At 46.2% G+C, this 17,928-nt stretch overlaps 2 protein-coding genes across 2 annotated transcripts; one reads left to right on the top strand and one right to left on the bottom strand.

Moving 5' to 3' along the window:
• Positions 1 to 196: 196 nt before the first annotated feature.
• On the top strand, positions 197 to 1,437 carry PtA15_5A738 (uncharacterized protein; the record flags this gene model as incomplete). The annotated part of the gene is made up of 6 exons (XM_053169531.1): positions 197 to 292; positions 440 to 556; positions 647 to 804; positions 879 to 1,202; positions 1,265 to 1,325; positions 1,399 to 1,437. The coding sequence occupies 6 exons, from the start codon at positions 197 to 199 to the stop codon at positions 1,435 to 1,437; spliced, it is 795 nt and encodes a 264-aa protein (XP_053020719.1).
• Positions 1,438 to 8,377: 6,940 nt separating this feature from the next.
• On the bottom strand, positions 8,378 to 8,855 carry PtA15_5A737 (uncharacterized protein; the record flags this gene model as incomplete). The annotated part of the gene is made up of 2 exons (XM_053169530.1): positions 8,378 to 8,632; positions 8,721 to 8,855. 2 exons carry the CDS (start codon positions 8,853 to 8,855, stop codon positions 8,378 to 8,380), a joined length of 390 nt encoding a protein of 129 aa, XP_053020718.1.
• Positions 8,856 to 17,928: the final 9,073 nt, after the last annotated feature.

The following is a 17,928-nucleotide window of genomic DNA, read 5'->3' as shown; positions in this document are numbered from 1 at the left end:
CCACCTCATCAGCCACTTCCACCCTTCGCTTCTGTCCAAACCCACCATCCACCGCACTCCTCCTCCAAAGTCTGTTGGTCTCCTTCCTTCCTCTCCCTCCCATTCCCCCCGCCGATCCTCCTCTTGTGTGTGTCGCTTGTCTGCTCTGTATTGACCCCGGCCCGTGTCATCTGCCTCTTCCAGACCCACTCCACCAATGGCTAGCCGAGAAGACTCCGTTTACATGGCCAAGTTGGCCGAACAGGCCGAGCGATACGATGAGATGGTCACCTACATGAAGGATGTGGCAAAGGTCAGCCAGATCTTCCTCTCTCTCTCTCTCTCTCCTCACCCAGCCTCGCCCGACCGAGCGATCGGCACACTCTTCCCTTATCTGCACCCTCAAACACGTCTCCAACGCAGAAAACACTCTGACCTTGGCTTCCATCCACTCACAAAGCTCAATCAAGAGTTGACGATCGAAGAGCGCAACTTGCTCTCAGTTGCCTACAAGAACGTCATCGGGGCCCGCCGTGCGAGTTGGAGAATTGTCAGCTCGATCGAGCAGAAAGAAGAGGTGAGTCATCCGATCTCTCGCTCTGCTTTCCGATCGCCGATCTCGCCCATACTCATCCACACGCTTTCTGTGTGGTCGGTCCATCCACAGGCCAAGGGCAACGAGGCTCAGATCGGCCAGATCAAGGCCTACCGTGACAAGATCGAGGCTGAGCTCGGTAAGATCTGCGAAGACATCCTAGAGGTCCTCGACAGCCACCTCATCAAATCGGCCGAGTCGGGTGAGAGCAAGGTGTTCTACCACAAAATGTCGGTGGCTGCTCCTGCTCGCTTCACTGCCCACTTGGTCTGAGATTGATCTGTTCGATTGGCGAGCTTTGCAGGAAGGGTGACTACCACCGCTACCTTGCCGAGTTTGCAACCGGAGACAAGCGCACTGCCTCCTCGGATGCATCCCTCGAGGCCTACAAGGCTGCCTCATCGATCGCCACCGTCGAACTCGCCCCCACCCACCCCATCCGCCTCGGCCTTGCGCTCAACTTCAGCGTGTTCTACTACGAGATCCTCAACGCGCCCGATAAGGCTTGCCAGCTCGCCAAGCAAGCCTTCGATGACGCCATTGCCGAGCTCGACACGCTGAGTGAAGAGAGCTACAAGGACTCCACCCTGATCATGCAGTTACTCAGGGATAACTTGACACTCTGGACGTATGTATCCCCCCCTCCCTCTCTCCCCGTCCCTCTGCTGACGTCAATGTCTACTACGACAGCTCGGACTTGAACGACAGCGTGCCCGATGACAAGGAAGAAAAGGCTGCGGAGCCTGCTGCTGTATGTGCCTCTTCCCCCTATCAATCCCAGACGGACCGGAAGCTGACCGATAACCACTCCCGCTATCCTACAGGCTGCTGAGGGAGCTGCCGAACCTGCTGTTGAAGCATGATTTAGTCCTTCTTTATCTCCACTAAAGCAAGAGCACACTTCCGCGCCCCCCACCCACTCACCCACAACCCTCGCCGTCCCCCTCCCCCCATAAAATTCACAATGTTTTCCCCCCAATCCTCTCTTTTTTTTTCTTTGCCCGTTTGAATTATTTACCTCGCGTGAACAAAACTTTTTTCCCGTCCCCCCCCCCCCCCTTGTCCCCCCACATTGTGCGCCTTTTTCAGTGATATTTGTTCCCCCTTATTCAAGTTAGTTTTCACAAGTATGCAAGCTTCCTTTTCCTTCCTCGCCGTTTCTTTCCCCCTGCGTTGTTCCTCCAACCTACACCCTCACACACACACTCTCACACACACATATATAAGTCCCTCTCAGCTCCCCGCAGGGCGCCTCGCTTCCCCTTTTCGTTGTCATATTTGGTCTTCTGACTTGAGAGAGAGAAATCCTTTTCCCTGAAGGAGCGGGAGTCTTCCTTCCTGACCAGGAGGGCGGTGTGTTGGAGTGTGGGATGTGCTTGGGGTGGGCCGGCGGGGCATGTTCTATGGGCTGGAGACCCCGCGGCCATGCCACTCTCTGTAGGAGGTTTCCTAAGAATCAGTCCAACTTGTCGTGTGCAAGTCGCTGCAGATAGTGTGCGCCCGTCGGCCCTCCTTGCCCCGGACACCACCCTGCCCTGCTCCGTGGCCGATGTCCTCGCCGGACCGGGCGCCTGAGACCGAGCAGTGCTTCTTCGGAGCTGGGCCGACCGCTGCGCCGCCGCCGTCGAAGCCCACCCTCCTTGGCCCCTCCCCGCCCCGGCTGGATCTCTGCCGCCGGGCGACGGCTGGTCGATGGCACTGGACCAGCCCGCGCAGGATGGGCAAACTAACCTGCGGACCGTCCCGTCTGCGTCTCGCGCCAGCCCTCGGCGTCTCGCGCATCGCTCCCTCTGGGCAGGTCGGCCGCGCGGGGGCTTGCGGCGCGGGCTGGAGCGTCGGGCGGTGAGGATCAGAGGCCGCGGGTCTGGACGTGCAGCAGACGCTGGGAAGGCCTGGCCACACGCGTCTCGCTGCCGACGGGCCCCCTCTAGGCGGGCCGTTTCGGAGGATAAGATGGCACTGGCTTGGCATGGCCTCGCAGTCTTGTTGGCCAGAGCCTTGCGCGGAGTGCATGCCAGGCTTATACCCAGCTGGCGCGTGAGAAGTTTGAGGTGCATTTTTTTCGTTTTTCTTCTTTTTGAATCTCGGCCCTCCCGGTCCCGCGGGGAGTTTTGCAAAGGACTTGGGCTGCTTGCTCGTGCATCACTCGCTCTCGTTCCCTGGCAGTGCCGCCTTCCTCAACTTTTTTTGCTCTTTTTTGTTCCCGCAAATGTCTCTTTTTCTGTCAATAAACGAAGGGGTGGCTTGTCCCAGCCGGCTTTCTCAATGGAGGGCATGTCTACACATATGGGGTTGGCGGGGATTGAAGGCACCTGGTCAGTCGACATAAACCTAGTATGAAGCATACCCCAGACCCGCGTGGGAAACAGCCTCCAAGCTACCTTTGCCGCATTTTGAAAACTTCCCAAACTTCTGGAGCATCCAGAACTTCCGGCCGACTCCCCCCCTTCAGGTCGGCCTTGAGCCACAAAGTCAGAACTCCTACACCTCTCCACCCTTACAACCCTTACACCTCGCCCCTCGCCACCCTTAAAAATCAGTAACCCTACATCTCGCCAGCCTTACATCTCGCTAGCCTTACACCTTGCCAGCCTTACACCTCGCCAGCCTTACACCTTGCCAGCCTTACAACTCGCTACCCTTACAACTTGCTACCCTTACAACTTGCTACCCTTACAACTCGCTACCCTTACAACTCGCTACCCTTCCCTTGCACCACCTTGATCGCACCCACCTCGCTCGCACCCACCTCGCTCGCACCCACCTCGCTTGCACCCTTACACCTCGTACCCACCTCACTCGTACCCTTACACCTCCCTTGCTACCCTTACACTACATACCTAGCACCTCGCTACCGCCTGCCTCCCACCTCCCAGCGCAGCCTCAAACCAAAGTCCAAAGTCCCTAAATACACTGTGTGTCCCTTACCAATTACAGCTTGCTACTACCTTACACCTTGCTGCTACACCTCTCTCCAGCAATCTTTCAGCTTATGCTTTCTTTGATCCTTGCTACCTATGTACACTAAGACACTTACAGTTTAGAAGATATGTAAGAAAAAGAACCTGGTTTGTTGGTCTAGATGCAATAAGTTCCTGAGTGTATGGCAAAAAGGCAAAGCAGATGATCACTGGGGTGCGGAGTGATCTCCCAGACAGTTGATATGTATAAGCAACCCCTTCAAACCAATCATAACTGAAAGGGCCAAGCTTTATCATGGCAATGAGACAAAAAAACACAATAAAAAGGAGGAAATGTAGCAGTTTTTCACTTAATTTTTTGTTGGAAAACAAACTAGAATTGCACAATATTGGAGCATAGATTCCATGGACCATAGTCAGAGGAGGGGAGGGAGGGAAAAAATCTAAAATAGATGATAACCCAACTGGAATAACTAAGAAAAACTGATAGCTCCCCGTGTTTGATCACACACACTGTGGGAGGCTATCAGATACAACTCAATTTGACACTTGGATAGGAATACAACCGTTAAGTTTTTTTGTTGAGAAACATTTGGTAGTCTTTGAGTTTCTGATACCGAATGGTGGCAGTGAGGAGCACCTCACTGTTACACATTGGCCTTCTGGTAATCATCCATCTGATGTGACAAGAAACAATCATTAGCCCAGGGAAGGTTCCGTAGAGGCACAAGAACAACGACATATCTCAGCATCCAACTCAGCAGTGCTTTTCTGGGGGCCCTTCTTACCACCTTTGCCTTGTCCGTGACCAGATTGTTGATTGGTGCCATTGGTGGCCGTTTGGCCATTTTCTCCAGCACTATGATGATGATGATGATGATTGAAAATTTCAGAGCATGACAATTGTGACGGATTTGGGGAGAAGGTTTGATTTGGAATGTGAATGTGAAGAGGTAGCTGGGGGGCAAAATCATGAAGGAAGCGTGTATCTCATTGCTCTCACTGCTCTAAAAAGCAGCAAAGGAAGGAAAACAGATTGATAACAATATAGCAAAACAACTTACCATTTATTTGAGACCAATTGGCCCAAGTCATATCTCCTGAGATGGTTGGACTTGGGCCTGCAAAACCATACTGTGGGATGGCTTGGTTTCAGGTGAGGCCGGAGCGGGTGCTCCTTTGGCAGAAGGGGGATGGATGTTGGCTTCAGGAGTTGCTCCATTGATTGAGAGAGTAGGAACACCAGTGGGGCCCCTTGCCGGGTTTGCGGGGGGCGGGAGGGGCGAGCAAGGGGTAGGTAGATCTTTGCGGCGAGCCTATCTCGGCACCAAGGAAAGGTTTGCCATGGAGGGCTCAAACATTTCCTTGGGCGCTACGGGAGACAGATGGCCGGGCCGGTGCGGCCGCGGTTGGTTTGGTTGAGGTCGCTGTCTTCAAAGAACAACCTGCAGGCCTCCTCCTGTGAGTGAGGCGGCTGAATCGGCAGCAGGTAGGATTTGTTGTGGCTCGCCGTGTGCATTGGCAAAGGGCAAGAGGTTTACTTGGCGGGTAATGCTGAATTGGTTGTTGGATGGTTCAATCGGCATTGTCTGGGGGCACCATTGGTGCCAGCAGTGGTTTGGGGAGCGGGGTATTGAGGAAAAAACCCACGCTTACAATGATTAAACAGATGAGGTTCTTGACCGCGGTTGCAACAAACTAGCTGCTGGTGTCTGGAATAGGGTTAGGACCAACCAGTGTGAGTCACCAGCTGGGATTTCCGGGCCGCTGGAAGAGGTTTCCTGGGGAGAGATGTGAAGGAGGGGGGTGGGGAGGGGAGGGAACACAACAGAATGAAAAAAATGGATGGCTGGCTGCTCGGGTGCCGGCTGGAGGCTGGGGGGCTGGGATTCCTAGCGGCGTGTGGGCAATTGGGCAGGAGACAATTAGGAGGGAGCCAAAAAGAAATTGTGAGTGGTTGGCAGGCAATGGATGTGAAAAAAGAGACGGCTCACCAATGAATTTTTTTTGGGCGGGTGCTGGATTGGTTCCTGGCTGGTGGCTGGGCAGCGGTTGGGCCCGGTGGGGGGAACTCAGTTGGGGGCCATCTCTGAACTGCTAGAAAGCTTATTCAAGTTTTTCCAATGCGCATTGCCAGGCACCCTGCTGTGGGGGCTTTTGAATGTTTTTGATTTTATTCTGAAGAAATATTTTGAGAAATCCCAGTTGTTTAGAAGTTATTGAGCATCAAATATAGGTTGCATCCAGGGTATTACCTCAAAAATAAGTGATTAAGATCTGCTAGAAAAATTATGACAGCTTTATAATACCTGGCATCTCTATTTGGGTACTTTTAAGTGTTCCTGGTTGTATTATGAAATAAAATCTCAAGAAATATGAGTGGTTTGGAATTTATTGTCAAACAAAGATTGGATTCTTTCTGCTAGAGAGGGTGATAAATATGGTCTGTGAATGGATTTTTTGGATTTAATTTTTAGGAAGGCATTAGGGGTGTTCAAAGTTGACTGCATAAAATTATAACACCATAAATTCATAAAATTTTAATCTGAAAAAAATGTGTAACACCCAATCACTCAAAAAAGAGCAACAATTCTAAAATGGTACATAAAAAATGATCACTCAAAAGTGTTATGATTTTATGATTTTATGATTTGAAAAAAATATGATTTCAACTTTGAACACCCTTATTATGATTTTTGGATTTGGGGAAGTAATTGTGATTTGATCAATTTTTAATGCATTCTGCATCTATTCTGAGTGCTTCATATTCATCAAGGGTGTATACCCCCCAAGATGTGCATATACATCTCAATTCATGAACACCAGTTGCTTGGGACACCCTTGATGAATTTCATGCCCTCTTAATTTTAAAACTTATTTGAATTTGCTCAATCATGATTAAATAATACCTGAATTAAGAAAATACATCCAGGGTGTCCCAGTGAAAAATTGTGGCTTCCAATTTACACACTTTCACATCTGTTAATTCCTATTGACCACTGGTGGATTGGAATATGCTGATTGGATTTTCCTCATTAAAACCATAGGATAATGTTTCCAGAAATCATCAAAAGAAACTTTTGAATGAATAAAATTAGGGAGTTGAAAAATTGACTCCCAAGAATTAATAAATCAACTCCCAAAAGTCGTTTACATTGGGTGGACCGTCTTGGGACGTCCCCCCTGGGTCCTCGGGACCTCGCGCGGCCCCAAAATCATTTTGGGAGTTGATTAATTAATTCCCCTCTCGAGAATGGGAGTTGATACATTAATTTAACAAAAGATGACGGAATATACAAAAAAAATTATATCTTGTCGCTATTGTACCCAAACACCCTAAGAGTTTTACAGCAATCTAAATACACTCTTGAGAGAATATTGTGAGCTTCACGGCATTAGTACTCCCCAGGGAGACCCTGTGTAGCCGGGGGGCGGATTTGGCAAATTTCCTACTAAGGCAAACTCCCAAAACCTTATCTATGGTGCTCCAAACAACCCTAAATTTTTTCTGCTATAGGAATGCACTGTTTAAAACACGGCATTATCCCTCCTCAGGGAGACCCTGTGTAGCCGGGGGGGCGGATTTGGCGGATTTCCTACTAAGGTAAACCCCCAAAACCTTATCTGAGGTGCTCCAAACGGCCCCAAATTTTTTCTGCAATAAGAATACACTCTCTAGAAGACATTGTAAGCTCCAAGGAGATATTACACATCAGGAACACCTTCTATTGACCGTGGTGTAGTGTAGCGCAGCGCAAATGCGCTATTTTTTAGTGTAGAGTTGGCGCAATCGCGCGCATCCGCGCTAAAGCTACACGCACAGGGTGCAAAGCTATTTTAGATTTTAGTGTAGTTTCAGCGCAGATACGCGCAAAATTGATCCTGAAAATCCAGATGTTCAATTCCAAGATATCCTGCCCCAATTCCCCATGAAAGGAAAGCTCAAATTGCTCAAGGCTAAGCTCCGGTATCAACTGAAAGTAGCATCCCCGCCCACTGCGCTACCACTTTTTGGGTCTGGCAAGAAGCGGTTACCCACTATTTTCAGTGGTAGCGCAGCGGAACCATTTCTGCGCTACCACTTTTTGAGCTGGCCGCGTAGCACTCCCCCTGTGCCAGCCAAAAAGTGCAGCGCAGTGCAAGGTGCAGCTTTTTTGGTGTCCACTGTGCAGCACTGAAAGGAGCGGCGCCGCCACCACTTTTTGGGTTGGGGAAAAAGCAAGCCCCGCTATTTGCAGCGGGACTGGCGCTGTGCTACCGCTTTTTGGGCTGACTGCGCAGTGGTTCCCCGCTGCGCTGCGCTAAAATACCGCTTTTTTGTAGCGCAGAACAGCGTTTCAGCCTTGAGGGCATCATCTCCTTCATTTCTGGCTCCTTGCTCTTCAGTGCATCCTCATCTTGCCCCTCACCATCTCCTGCAAATGGAAAGACGCAAGAAGAGGATGCACTAGAGCATGTGGAGGAGGATGGTGCCGTGGCAGCTGTAAAAATTTACAAATGGATGGTTCATAGTTGCTTATAACTATTGATGCAACTGATTGATCAATCTGACTCCATTTCATCTCATCATCTGTTGCTTGCTCTATTTCATTAATATCCTTGACTTATCTTTCTATGAATTCATAACTGCCTGTTATAACCATTTATCTGCTCTCATCTGTATTTTTGAAACAATGACTTGCAAATACCTGATTGATTGGACAACAAGATACAACATATTAGTCAAACTTGATCAGAAAACATGTGAAGCTTTTTGAAATGACTGAAGGGGAAAAGGGGGACAAGGTTTAGAGGTAGCACCAGTTGTGAGGTGTCAGGGTGGTGAAGTGGAGTGACTTGTAATGGTATATACATATGGGTACCAAGGAGTCTATCAGGGAAATCAGCAAGGTGAAAGGGTGCTGGAGCGAGGTGCTAGGTATGTAGTGTAAGGGTAGCGAGGGAGGTGTAACGGTGCGAGCGAGGTGGGTGCGAGCAAGGTGGGTGCGAGCAAGGTGGGTGCGAGCGAGGTGGTGCGAGGGAAGGGTAGCGAGTTGTAAGGGTAGCAAGTTGTAAGGCTGGCAAGGTGTAAGGCTGGCGAGGTGTAAGGCTGGCGAGGTGTAAGGCTGGCGAGATGTAAGGCTGGCGAGGTGTAAGGCTAGCCGGATGTAGGGTTACTGATTTTTAAGGGTGGCGAGGGGCGAGGTGTAAGGGTTGTAAGGGTGGAGAGGTGTAGGAGTTCTGACTTTGTGGCTCAAGGCCGACCTGAAGGGGGGGAGTCGGCCGGAAGTTCTGGATGCTCCAGAAGTTTGGGAAGTTTTCAAAATGCGGCAAAGGTAGCTTGGAGGCTGTTTCCCACGCGGGTCTGGGGTATGCTTCATACTAGGTTTATGTCGACTGACCAGGTGATTGAAGGTTGTGTACATGGAAATCTGGACTTTGGAGCAGGGAAAAAAGTATGATAGGCGCGGGATTCAATGACGCTGAGGTGGTGGATCCAACACCAAGAAGCTCAGGGTTAGTGGCCCTCAAACACTCTTTGATTGGGTTGTGGTAGGTATCCTTCCTCATGGAAGTTGGTTTACACCAAAACCCATCCTCACTCGCAAGACACGGCCGCTTGGGCATAACCTCGACAAGGTTCCCTTTCTTGCCACAAAGGGACAAGAGACTTTGATAGGTTAGAAGAAGGCATCTGGCACAACTTTTGGTGGGTTGGGGCTGTTTGCACTTTTACTGTTTACCAAAATAAGTCTTCAGGGATGTCACAATCACACAAGCATAACAAACCTGGCAAATCACAGGACTCATGTGAAAAATCCTCAGGGGCAACCTGCAAAGAAACATAGAAAAAGCAAGCATGACATATCCAAAGATTAGGAACATGACAAGATCAGAAGGACTGGAAAACATGGCAAAACAAAAGAAGAATGTGCAAAACTTGGGAAACATGAATGTAAAAGAACCCCAAGAAACCTGAAAAAACCCAGGAAATATGACAGGAGCATAGGGAGATGACAAAGCCCAAGAAGAATGACAGGACCAAAAAAGTATGAAAAAATTGGAGTAACATGTACTCAGAACCAAAGAAGTGTGACTAAAGGGGAACATGAAAAGACCTGAGAGACCACTTTTCAATGCAAGGGAGCTTGTTATGAGAGATAATTGTAAGTTTTTGAATTCTTCTAGAAAATCCTATGAATCTTATCAAAAAATTAAGATCATTTATCTTTGCTTCCTGTAAAATCTAGTGACCTTAGAAATTAATCCTCAAATGATATTTTTGCCTTGAGATTTATAATCATTCTCTGTGAGGAGTCAATGTGATTTTCAACATAAGTGTGAAGGAAATATGCTTGAATGGATTTGACTTTCAGAATAGAGCAAATAGTCCTGGAATGCTCTTGTGTCAGCAGATTAATGTGCATGGAAAATTTATCCAGCTCCTTTAACTTCATCTTTGGAGCTGTTTCATGATGCATGGCAGGGTTCCTTGATGAAATGATGTAGAAACTTTGTCCATAATACTTGTGAGATGAGTAGGTACCATACTTGTGATAAAGATATATAGAAACCTTGTCTAATTCAGAAAGAAAATGTCTGCTTGAGTGTAACAAACTGAGTTTCTCAATCAAATCTTGGTCTTGATCCTTCAATCCTGAGAAAATTGTTGGATGATATTCATGAATGTATTCAAGAAAATGAGATAAAAGGATGGTCTCCAAACCACCAATGTCTCCCAATGCTGGATGCACTTTTATTTTTAAGATTTTATACGCCACTTGATCAAGCTGGATATTTTCCAAGCCTTTGTATACTTCCTCAAATTTGAAATCCTGCTCAATCATTAAGAATGACCTGCAAAGGTTGATCATACTTGCTTGGAATTTGAAGTCTTGAGAATACTTCTGAACTTCAGACAAGCATTTTTGGCTTTGAGAATGAGAAGATGGTATGCAAAGTAACTCTGTTGTTCACGCCCAAGAACTTGAGAGAAAGATGTTTCCAAAAACATGAAAATTGTAAGTATCAAGGAAATCTTGACTGGGTTGTGTTATAATTTTCCCTTACCTTTGAGCAAATTTGTAAGATCTGAGAAATACCAGTGGTTGTAAACCCCTCCTATGAAGGTGGGATACTGGCAATTCCCATTATCAGCACAGCCTCAGATGTATTCCCATGCATCCAGTGCTTCCAAATGTGATGCAGCACGTTGCAGATTGGGTCTGTTGAACAAAGACTGCAAATCTTGAACAGTGATGAGCTCATGCTTGTACATGAAATAAGCAGCTTGGAAAAAAATCCTTTGGCATTTGATCCCAAAATTTTCATTTTCAGATTGGATTAAACTTATCTGATCAGATAGAACATGCATCTTTTCCATCAACTTGATGGTTGCCTGGCGCATTGGACAATTGCAATGATAATATCTATGAGTCATGCTTCCTTTAAGAACTTCAGGTGATTCATGTTTGTATTGGATATCTTTGCAGTGAGCTGCAGAAAATACATCCTTCAATAAGTACCTCTTCCACGCCTGGTTTCAATCAATTTAATCACATACTTACCAAGATCTTTCCCAATTCCTTTCTTTGAATCAAACCTGATTTGAGAAAAAATGGTTGGTTGTGGATCAGTTCAAAAGCCTCCCTTTGAAACAAAGCTGAAATACATCATGCACAAATTGGATTCAGAATCAGAAGCTCACACATTTACTCACAGGGTCAGCCTAAAGGCACCCCAAAAATTTACTTCATGTACACCAAAAAGGGGTGCTGCTGAAATGTACCCCAAACCACTTGGGGTGTACTTTTGCGCACCCCTGTGAAGATGGGGTACAGCACCTCATACCCCAGGTAATTTGGGGTGAGCCACAGGGTACCCCAAAACCAGTGAAATCTGTGGTGTACACAGCCACAACACCCCATCATACTGGGGTGCAAACCCCCAGTACTCCAATATGTCACCCTGTGAAAGGGGTGAGCCACTCAACACCCCAGATGTATCTGGGGTGCCGCACCCACCCGCCCAACTACACATCGACAGTCATCGAGGGGAGTGGCACCCCTCAATGACCATCACAGACCGTTCATCAAGGGTGCTACTCCCCTTGATGACCAGCACAATTTTTCATCAAGGGGAGCTACTCCCCTCAATGCCAGCACAATTGTTCATCAAGGGTAGTAGCACCTCCCCTTGATGACCAACACAGACCAGTCATTGAGGGGGGTGCTACTTTCCTCGATGACCGGCACAGATTGGTCCTCGAGAAGAATAGCACCTCCCATTGATGACCGGCACAGATCGGTCATTGAGGGGAGTAGCACCCCTTGATGACCAACACAGACCGGTCATCAAGGGTGCTGCTCCCCTCAATGACCGGCACAATTGTTTATTGAGGGGAGTAGCACCTCCCCTTGATAACCAACACAGACCGGTCATCAAGGGGGGTGCTACTCTCCCCTTGAAGACCAATCTGTGCCGGCCATCGTGGGGAGGTGCTACTCCCCTTGATGAATGATTCTTCCGGACATCGAGGGGAGCAGCACCCCCCTCGATGACCGGTCTGCGTTGGTTATCAAGGGGAGTAGCTCCCCTTGATGAACAATTGTGCCGGTCATCGAGGGGATCAGCACCCTCAATGACCGGTCTGTGTTGGTCATCGAGGGGTGCTACTCCCCTCAATGACTGATTGTGCCGGTCATCAGGGGAGTAGCACCCTCAATGACCGGTCTCTGTTGGTCATTAAGAGGAGTAGCACCCTTGATGACCGGTCTGTAATGGTCATTGAGGGGTGCTACTCCCCTCAATGACCGATGTGTGCAGGTCTAACAAGTCGGGCGGGTGGGTGGGGGAGTAACTCCCCTCAATGGGGTGCGCGACTGATGTACACCATTTCACTTGGTGTACATTAAATTTCACCCCAAAAATTGAAGCAGTCTGGGGGTTTCAACACCCTCACCCCAATGTTTTTGGGGTAAGCAGGTCTGCACACCAATAAATTGGGGTACTCCAGAAGTGCACCCCAGTAATATTGGGGTGCACATGTGGGTACACCAAAATTTTGGTGTACATGAAGTAAATTTTTGGGGTGCCTTTAGGCTGACCCTTCCTCACATCAAATAAGTCAGGCTATTGACATCTCTCAAGAGATCACCAAGTTCATCATCATTCAAAATCATCAACATTTCTTCCTCTCCTGAATCTGGAAGGAAGACTGAAAGCCTATGCTTTACATGAACCAAAAGAAATGTTTCAACCTCTGCTATAGCAGCTTTCAACGGTTGCTGTTGATTTGGATTGTAATCTGTAGAACTTAATTGCGCTAATTGTGAATTTTTCTTTAAGGAATTCAATTCCTGCAGAAGGCACTTCATAAGAACTATCAAATTTGTTTCAGAAATCCATCTCTTTTTTTACTTCATCGAGTGAAGAACAGAAAAATAGACCTACCTTTTCTACCCTCAAAATTGTCTGGACTTCTTATTTCTAAATATTAGATTTACGGACTTACTTCGCGCACTGCGAGAAACTCATCGCGCACTGTGGGGGTCGTTGTCTCAACGTCCCGCCCCCAGTGCGCGCTTTCGCCACGGCTCTTCGCGCACTGTGCATTCCCCCCAAAAAACGGCTTGCGTTTCTTGAGATATTTTTTGATGAATCAAGAGAATGACTTTTTATGATCCCCCTAAAAAATAATCAAGTCATTTAGGGGTCTCCTTGAGCCTAGAGAAAATTGACATGAAAAAATCATATTTTAACGCGGCAGGGACCTGTAATACCGCTTCCTGTGCCCCAGTAGCCCCAAAATTTCCACAGTATCATGGTACATGTGCAAATTCATGACCTGATAATTTTCAGAATTTTCACCAGCTTTCCTTTAGCCCAAATAGGTATTGCGTTTATTATTTTGCGTATATGTATAACTTTTTTGTTACACACAACAAAGGTACAAAATTTTGAGAGCACAGAGAAATATGCTTCAAATTAATTCCCTGAAATTCCTAGCAATAGTGTGTCATTATAAATTGAGATATAAGGGGTGCGCAGCAGGCTTAGTAGGAAAATTACTGCTAACTGTATAGCTTTTTTGTTACACACCCAAACAGTCCCAAAATTTCAGAAATGTTTTCATTGTGGATATTCTCCGCGCCATAAATTTCTTGGCAATATTGTGTCATGATAACATGAGATATAAGGGGTGCGCGGCGGGCTTAGTAGGAAAATGGCGGCTACATGTATAGAGTTTTTGTTACACGCTGAAACAGTCTGAAATTTTCAGGAATGTTTCAATTTTGCATATTTCCCGCGGCATAAAGCTCTTAGCAATAGTGTGTCATTAAAACATGAGATAAGTTAGCAGTCATTTTTCAACTAAGCCCGCCGCACTACATCTCATGTTATCATGACACACTATTGCCAAGAAATTTATGGAGCGGAGAATATCCACAATGAAAACATTTCTGAAATTTTGGGACTGTTTTGGTGTGTAACAAAAAAGCTATACAGTTAGCAGTAATTTTCCTACTAAGCCTGCCGCGCACCCCTTATATCTCTGGGAAAAATTCTGAAAATTATCAGGTCATGAATTTGCACATGTGCCATGATACTGTGAATTTTTTGGGGCTACTGGGGCACAGGAAACGATATTACAGGTCCCTGCCGCGTTAAAATATGATTTTTTCATGTCAATTTTCTCTAGGCTCAAGGAGACCCCTAAATGACTTGATTATTTTTTAGGGGGATCATAAAAAGCCATTATATTGATTCATCAAAAAATATCTCAAGAAAATGCAAGCCCTTTTTTTGGCGGAAAATGCAGTGCGCGAAGAGCCGTGGCAGAAGCGCGCACTGGGGGCTGGACGTTGAGACGACGACCCCCACAGTGCGCAAAGAGTTTTCCGCAGTGTGCGAAGTAAGTCCGTAGATTTAAGAGAGATTGGTGATATTTAATTCTTCTGGTGAGTACTGCTTGAGTCTAATTCATTGTGGTTACTCACCATCTATTTCCAAAATCCCCCCTGCTTCTCCCCCTTGTGTTTTCAGCTCTGGAATGTCTTCTATAAATTCAAGAACTTTTTTTTCTTCTTTTGTATATGAAAGTATGGGAACCTTAAGCCCCTGTGAGCTTTCATCCAGGTTACTCCAGTGGAGAGCCAAAATAGGACCTGGATTCATGTAAATGTTATGCAGAAGGAAAATTGTGAGTCTCCTCTATCAAACCAAATAAATTGCTAATCTATGATATGTAACTGTCATACATACCTCTATTTGGTGCAATATTTTTTTCCTTTTGTTCCAAAAGTCTTTCCAAACATGCACTGTGTTGCTGGCAAGCAGCACACAGCAAGTAAGACTACATTTTCATATTCTGAGAGGACCAGATGGGAAAATAAGTTGTAATAAAATACACAGAGCAAAGAGAAGCTAGATTTTGGGTCTGTTTTTTGGAGTCAAACGCCTGGTCTCAATGTATTGATGAAATTTGCACCAAAAAGGGCTATCCTGTGCTGATACAAACCAATTATGATAAAAAGCTTTCTTGCCGGTGTGGTAGACGGAAAAGTGAAAAATCAATTTTTTTTCTCATATATATAATTACTCACCCTAGGCCTCAAGATACCACCAAATGGACCTCAGAAATGGATTCTAAGGCCAATTTTACCCCTAGTCACCACTGGAAGCGTCACTGGAACCCCGCTGGATTGGAAGTTACACCCTCTCAGACCCTCATGGACATGGCCAGCCCCAGTCATCAACCTGTCACAACCCTCAAGTCACCTTTCTCAGGTATACACATACTCAGCCCCAGCCAAACACATACTCTTTTCTATCCCTCTTATCTCCACTGCATATGCAGGGGACCAACCCCATTTCTTCTGTATTTGACATGTCCCCGCTTCATTTATGCACCCCTTGCAGCTGCATGCAGTCTTCTGACCCCATTTCTGCACTCCTTGCATTAGTCTGACACCACTCATGCACCCCTTGCATGAAGTACCTCTGTATTTGACATTCCCTGCTTTGTTTATGCGCCCCTTGCATTAGTATGACATCATCTTTCATTTCTCACCCCACTTTCTGTCTGTATTTAGTATCTTCTGACACCACTTGTACGCAGCACACCAGCTAAAATCCCTCATCCAGGGTCCCCCTTGTAGCTAAAATCCCTCACATTTGTCTATATAAGGAGCTCTCTCCCCCCCAGTTGTTTTTCCCTCAGCTCAGTATTCCCCAGTTATTTACATACCACCCTTCACACTTACCACCACCACACATCACTACAACCCTTATATTTGTAAATAACTACTGAACTCACTCTCAACTCTTACCTGTCATTGAAAAACTTCATCTGGAACTAGACCAGACCTATCACTTGATTAAAACTTTCCAAGCTTAGCTTGGTGGGTCTTGTTATCTGACAGTATAGAAGGGAAGAGTTTGCACCTCCATCATCCCCTTCTCCATTCAGCAAAAGGGTTTCACAACCACTTTTGAGTCTTACACCGGTGTGGTGGCCCCTCTTGTGGCCAGCTAGTCAGGAGCTTCCCCACCGCCAGCAACATCAAGATCAAGACTCAAGACTCCATTCTCTTCTCATTCTTCAAGACTCAAGAATCCCCCCCCCTCCTAAAGATCCTCAAGACCTTCAGAGCATCCTTACCGGTGACTAGTTTAGCTCGCAGCTAGCTAGTTTAGCCGCAGATCTCAACCACACCAGGCGTAGCTAAGCCCAAACTAAATTAGTGGGAAGCTCCAATTTCAGCTAACCGTCACTAAATTAGTGACAGTTAGTCACGACCTAAATTCTTAGCTAAATCCACAATATCTACGCACAACTTGGCTTCCATCCAATCAATACCCCCACATCGTCCCATCAATACCGCCATACCATCCCAACAGAACAATGCCACCCAAACAAGGCCCAAACTGGATCCCCCCAGATGATGAACAGCTTGCAAAGAGCTGGATCAAAATCTTGGAGGAAACCATCCAATCCACTGGCCAAAAGAAAGATGATTTTTGGAAGCGTATTGCCAAGGATTTCAATGCCTATGGCGCTGTTGAAAGAGATTGGAACCACTGCAAGAACCGATTCGTGATTTTTCTTTTTGTTTTTCCAATTGTTGTCTGAACTTTTTTGTGTCCTTGCATGCAGTTGGGGCCAACACATTCAGAAAGATTTGTTAAAATTCTCTGCAATATATTGCAAGCTTGAAAAAAACCAACTGTCCGGCTCTGTCTTAACAGATCTCCTTCCTGATCCCAAGAAGGCTTACTATGAACAAGAAGGCAAACAATTCTCTTTTGAGTGAGCTTGGTTGGTTATCAAGGACTTGCTGAAGTGAATAAACCTCTTTGAAAATCAGAACCCTCAAGATTTGGGTGCAACGATCTTGGCTCTGAATCCATTTACACCCAGAACTCCAGCCAAAACTTTGCCAATCACGTCTCAATCACCGTCAGCATCCCAAATGGTCTCCAAAGTTTCTTGGAAGCGTCCTCCAGGTGTTCATGCTACCAAACAAGCCATGAAGCAAGATCATTATAATGCAAAAAAGATTAAGATATTATCAAACCGCTCAAGCAACTACCGTGACCAAACACTTGCAATGAAAAAAATAAACAAAATTTGTCAAGCGGTTGCAAAAGCTGAAGTCAGCCAGACAAACATGGAGATAATGTCCAAGGACATCAACGACTTACTGGACAAGGCCTCCCAAGAATTCCTGCGACTCCAAAAGGAGATGATTTTGCAGGACATGTGCAATCAACTCGAGGCAAGAAAAAAATTAGCAGCCCAAAAGGCTAAGGAAAACAAGCGGTTGGGATCTTCGGCAAAAAAATGCTCTGAATCCTTGGGGAGTGGTCAACACAAGGCGTCTACTGATCAACAGGAGGAGTCTGATGAAGAAGAGGCCTCCAACTCAAACAACTCAGATGTAGAGGGCCACATTGATGTTGATATTGATCCAACACTTGGTTATCTTTAAAACTCTCATGCTGATATTGATATCCTCTGCAACTCCTGTGACTCCCTCAAAAATTGTATATCTTCTTTTTTTCCACAAAGAAATAAACTTTCAAGAAGACCTTGTGATTCTCTCAAAATTTTCTCTCTCAAGAAATCTTTTTCACACAGAAAAACACGCATCTGTTTTCTTGAAAAAGAAATAAACAAAAATAAAAATTTCTTTCCGGTCGGTCTTTATGTCTCTTGGACTCAATTGCAAACAAGATTGATAGCGTAGAAGAAATCTTAGTTATATTGTATTTCTTATTTCATTTTTTTGAATATGTAGAAGAAAAAACATCAGAATTATTCATCTTGATCCCTGTTCCTTGCTCCATAACGGGCCCAGTTGAGATCGATCAGATCGTTCGTAAGTCTTTGATGTTGCAAGCCTGATCTGAGTTGCACCGTTTGAATCTGCTGTTCTCTGAATGTGTAAG

Source organism: Puccinia triticina, chromosome 5A (genome assembly GCF_026914185.1).
Source record: "Puccinia triticina chromosome 5A, complete sequence".
Classification (NCBI taxonomy): domain Eukaryota; kingdom Fungi; phylum Basidiomycota; class Pucciniomycetes; order Pucciniales; family Pucciniaceae; genus Puccinia; species Puccinia triticina.
The sequence above is the reverse complement of the archived record's forward strand: the minus strand, read 5'-3'. Positions and strand labels throughout refer to the sequence as shown.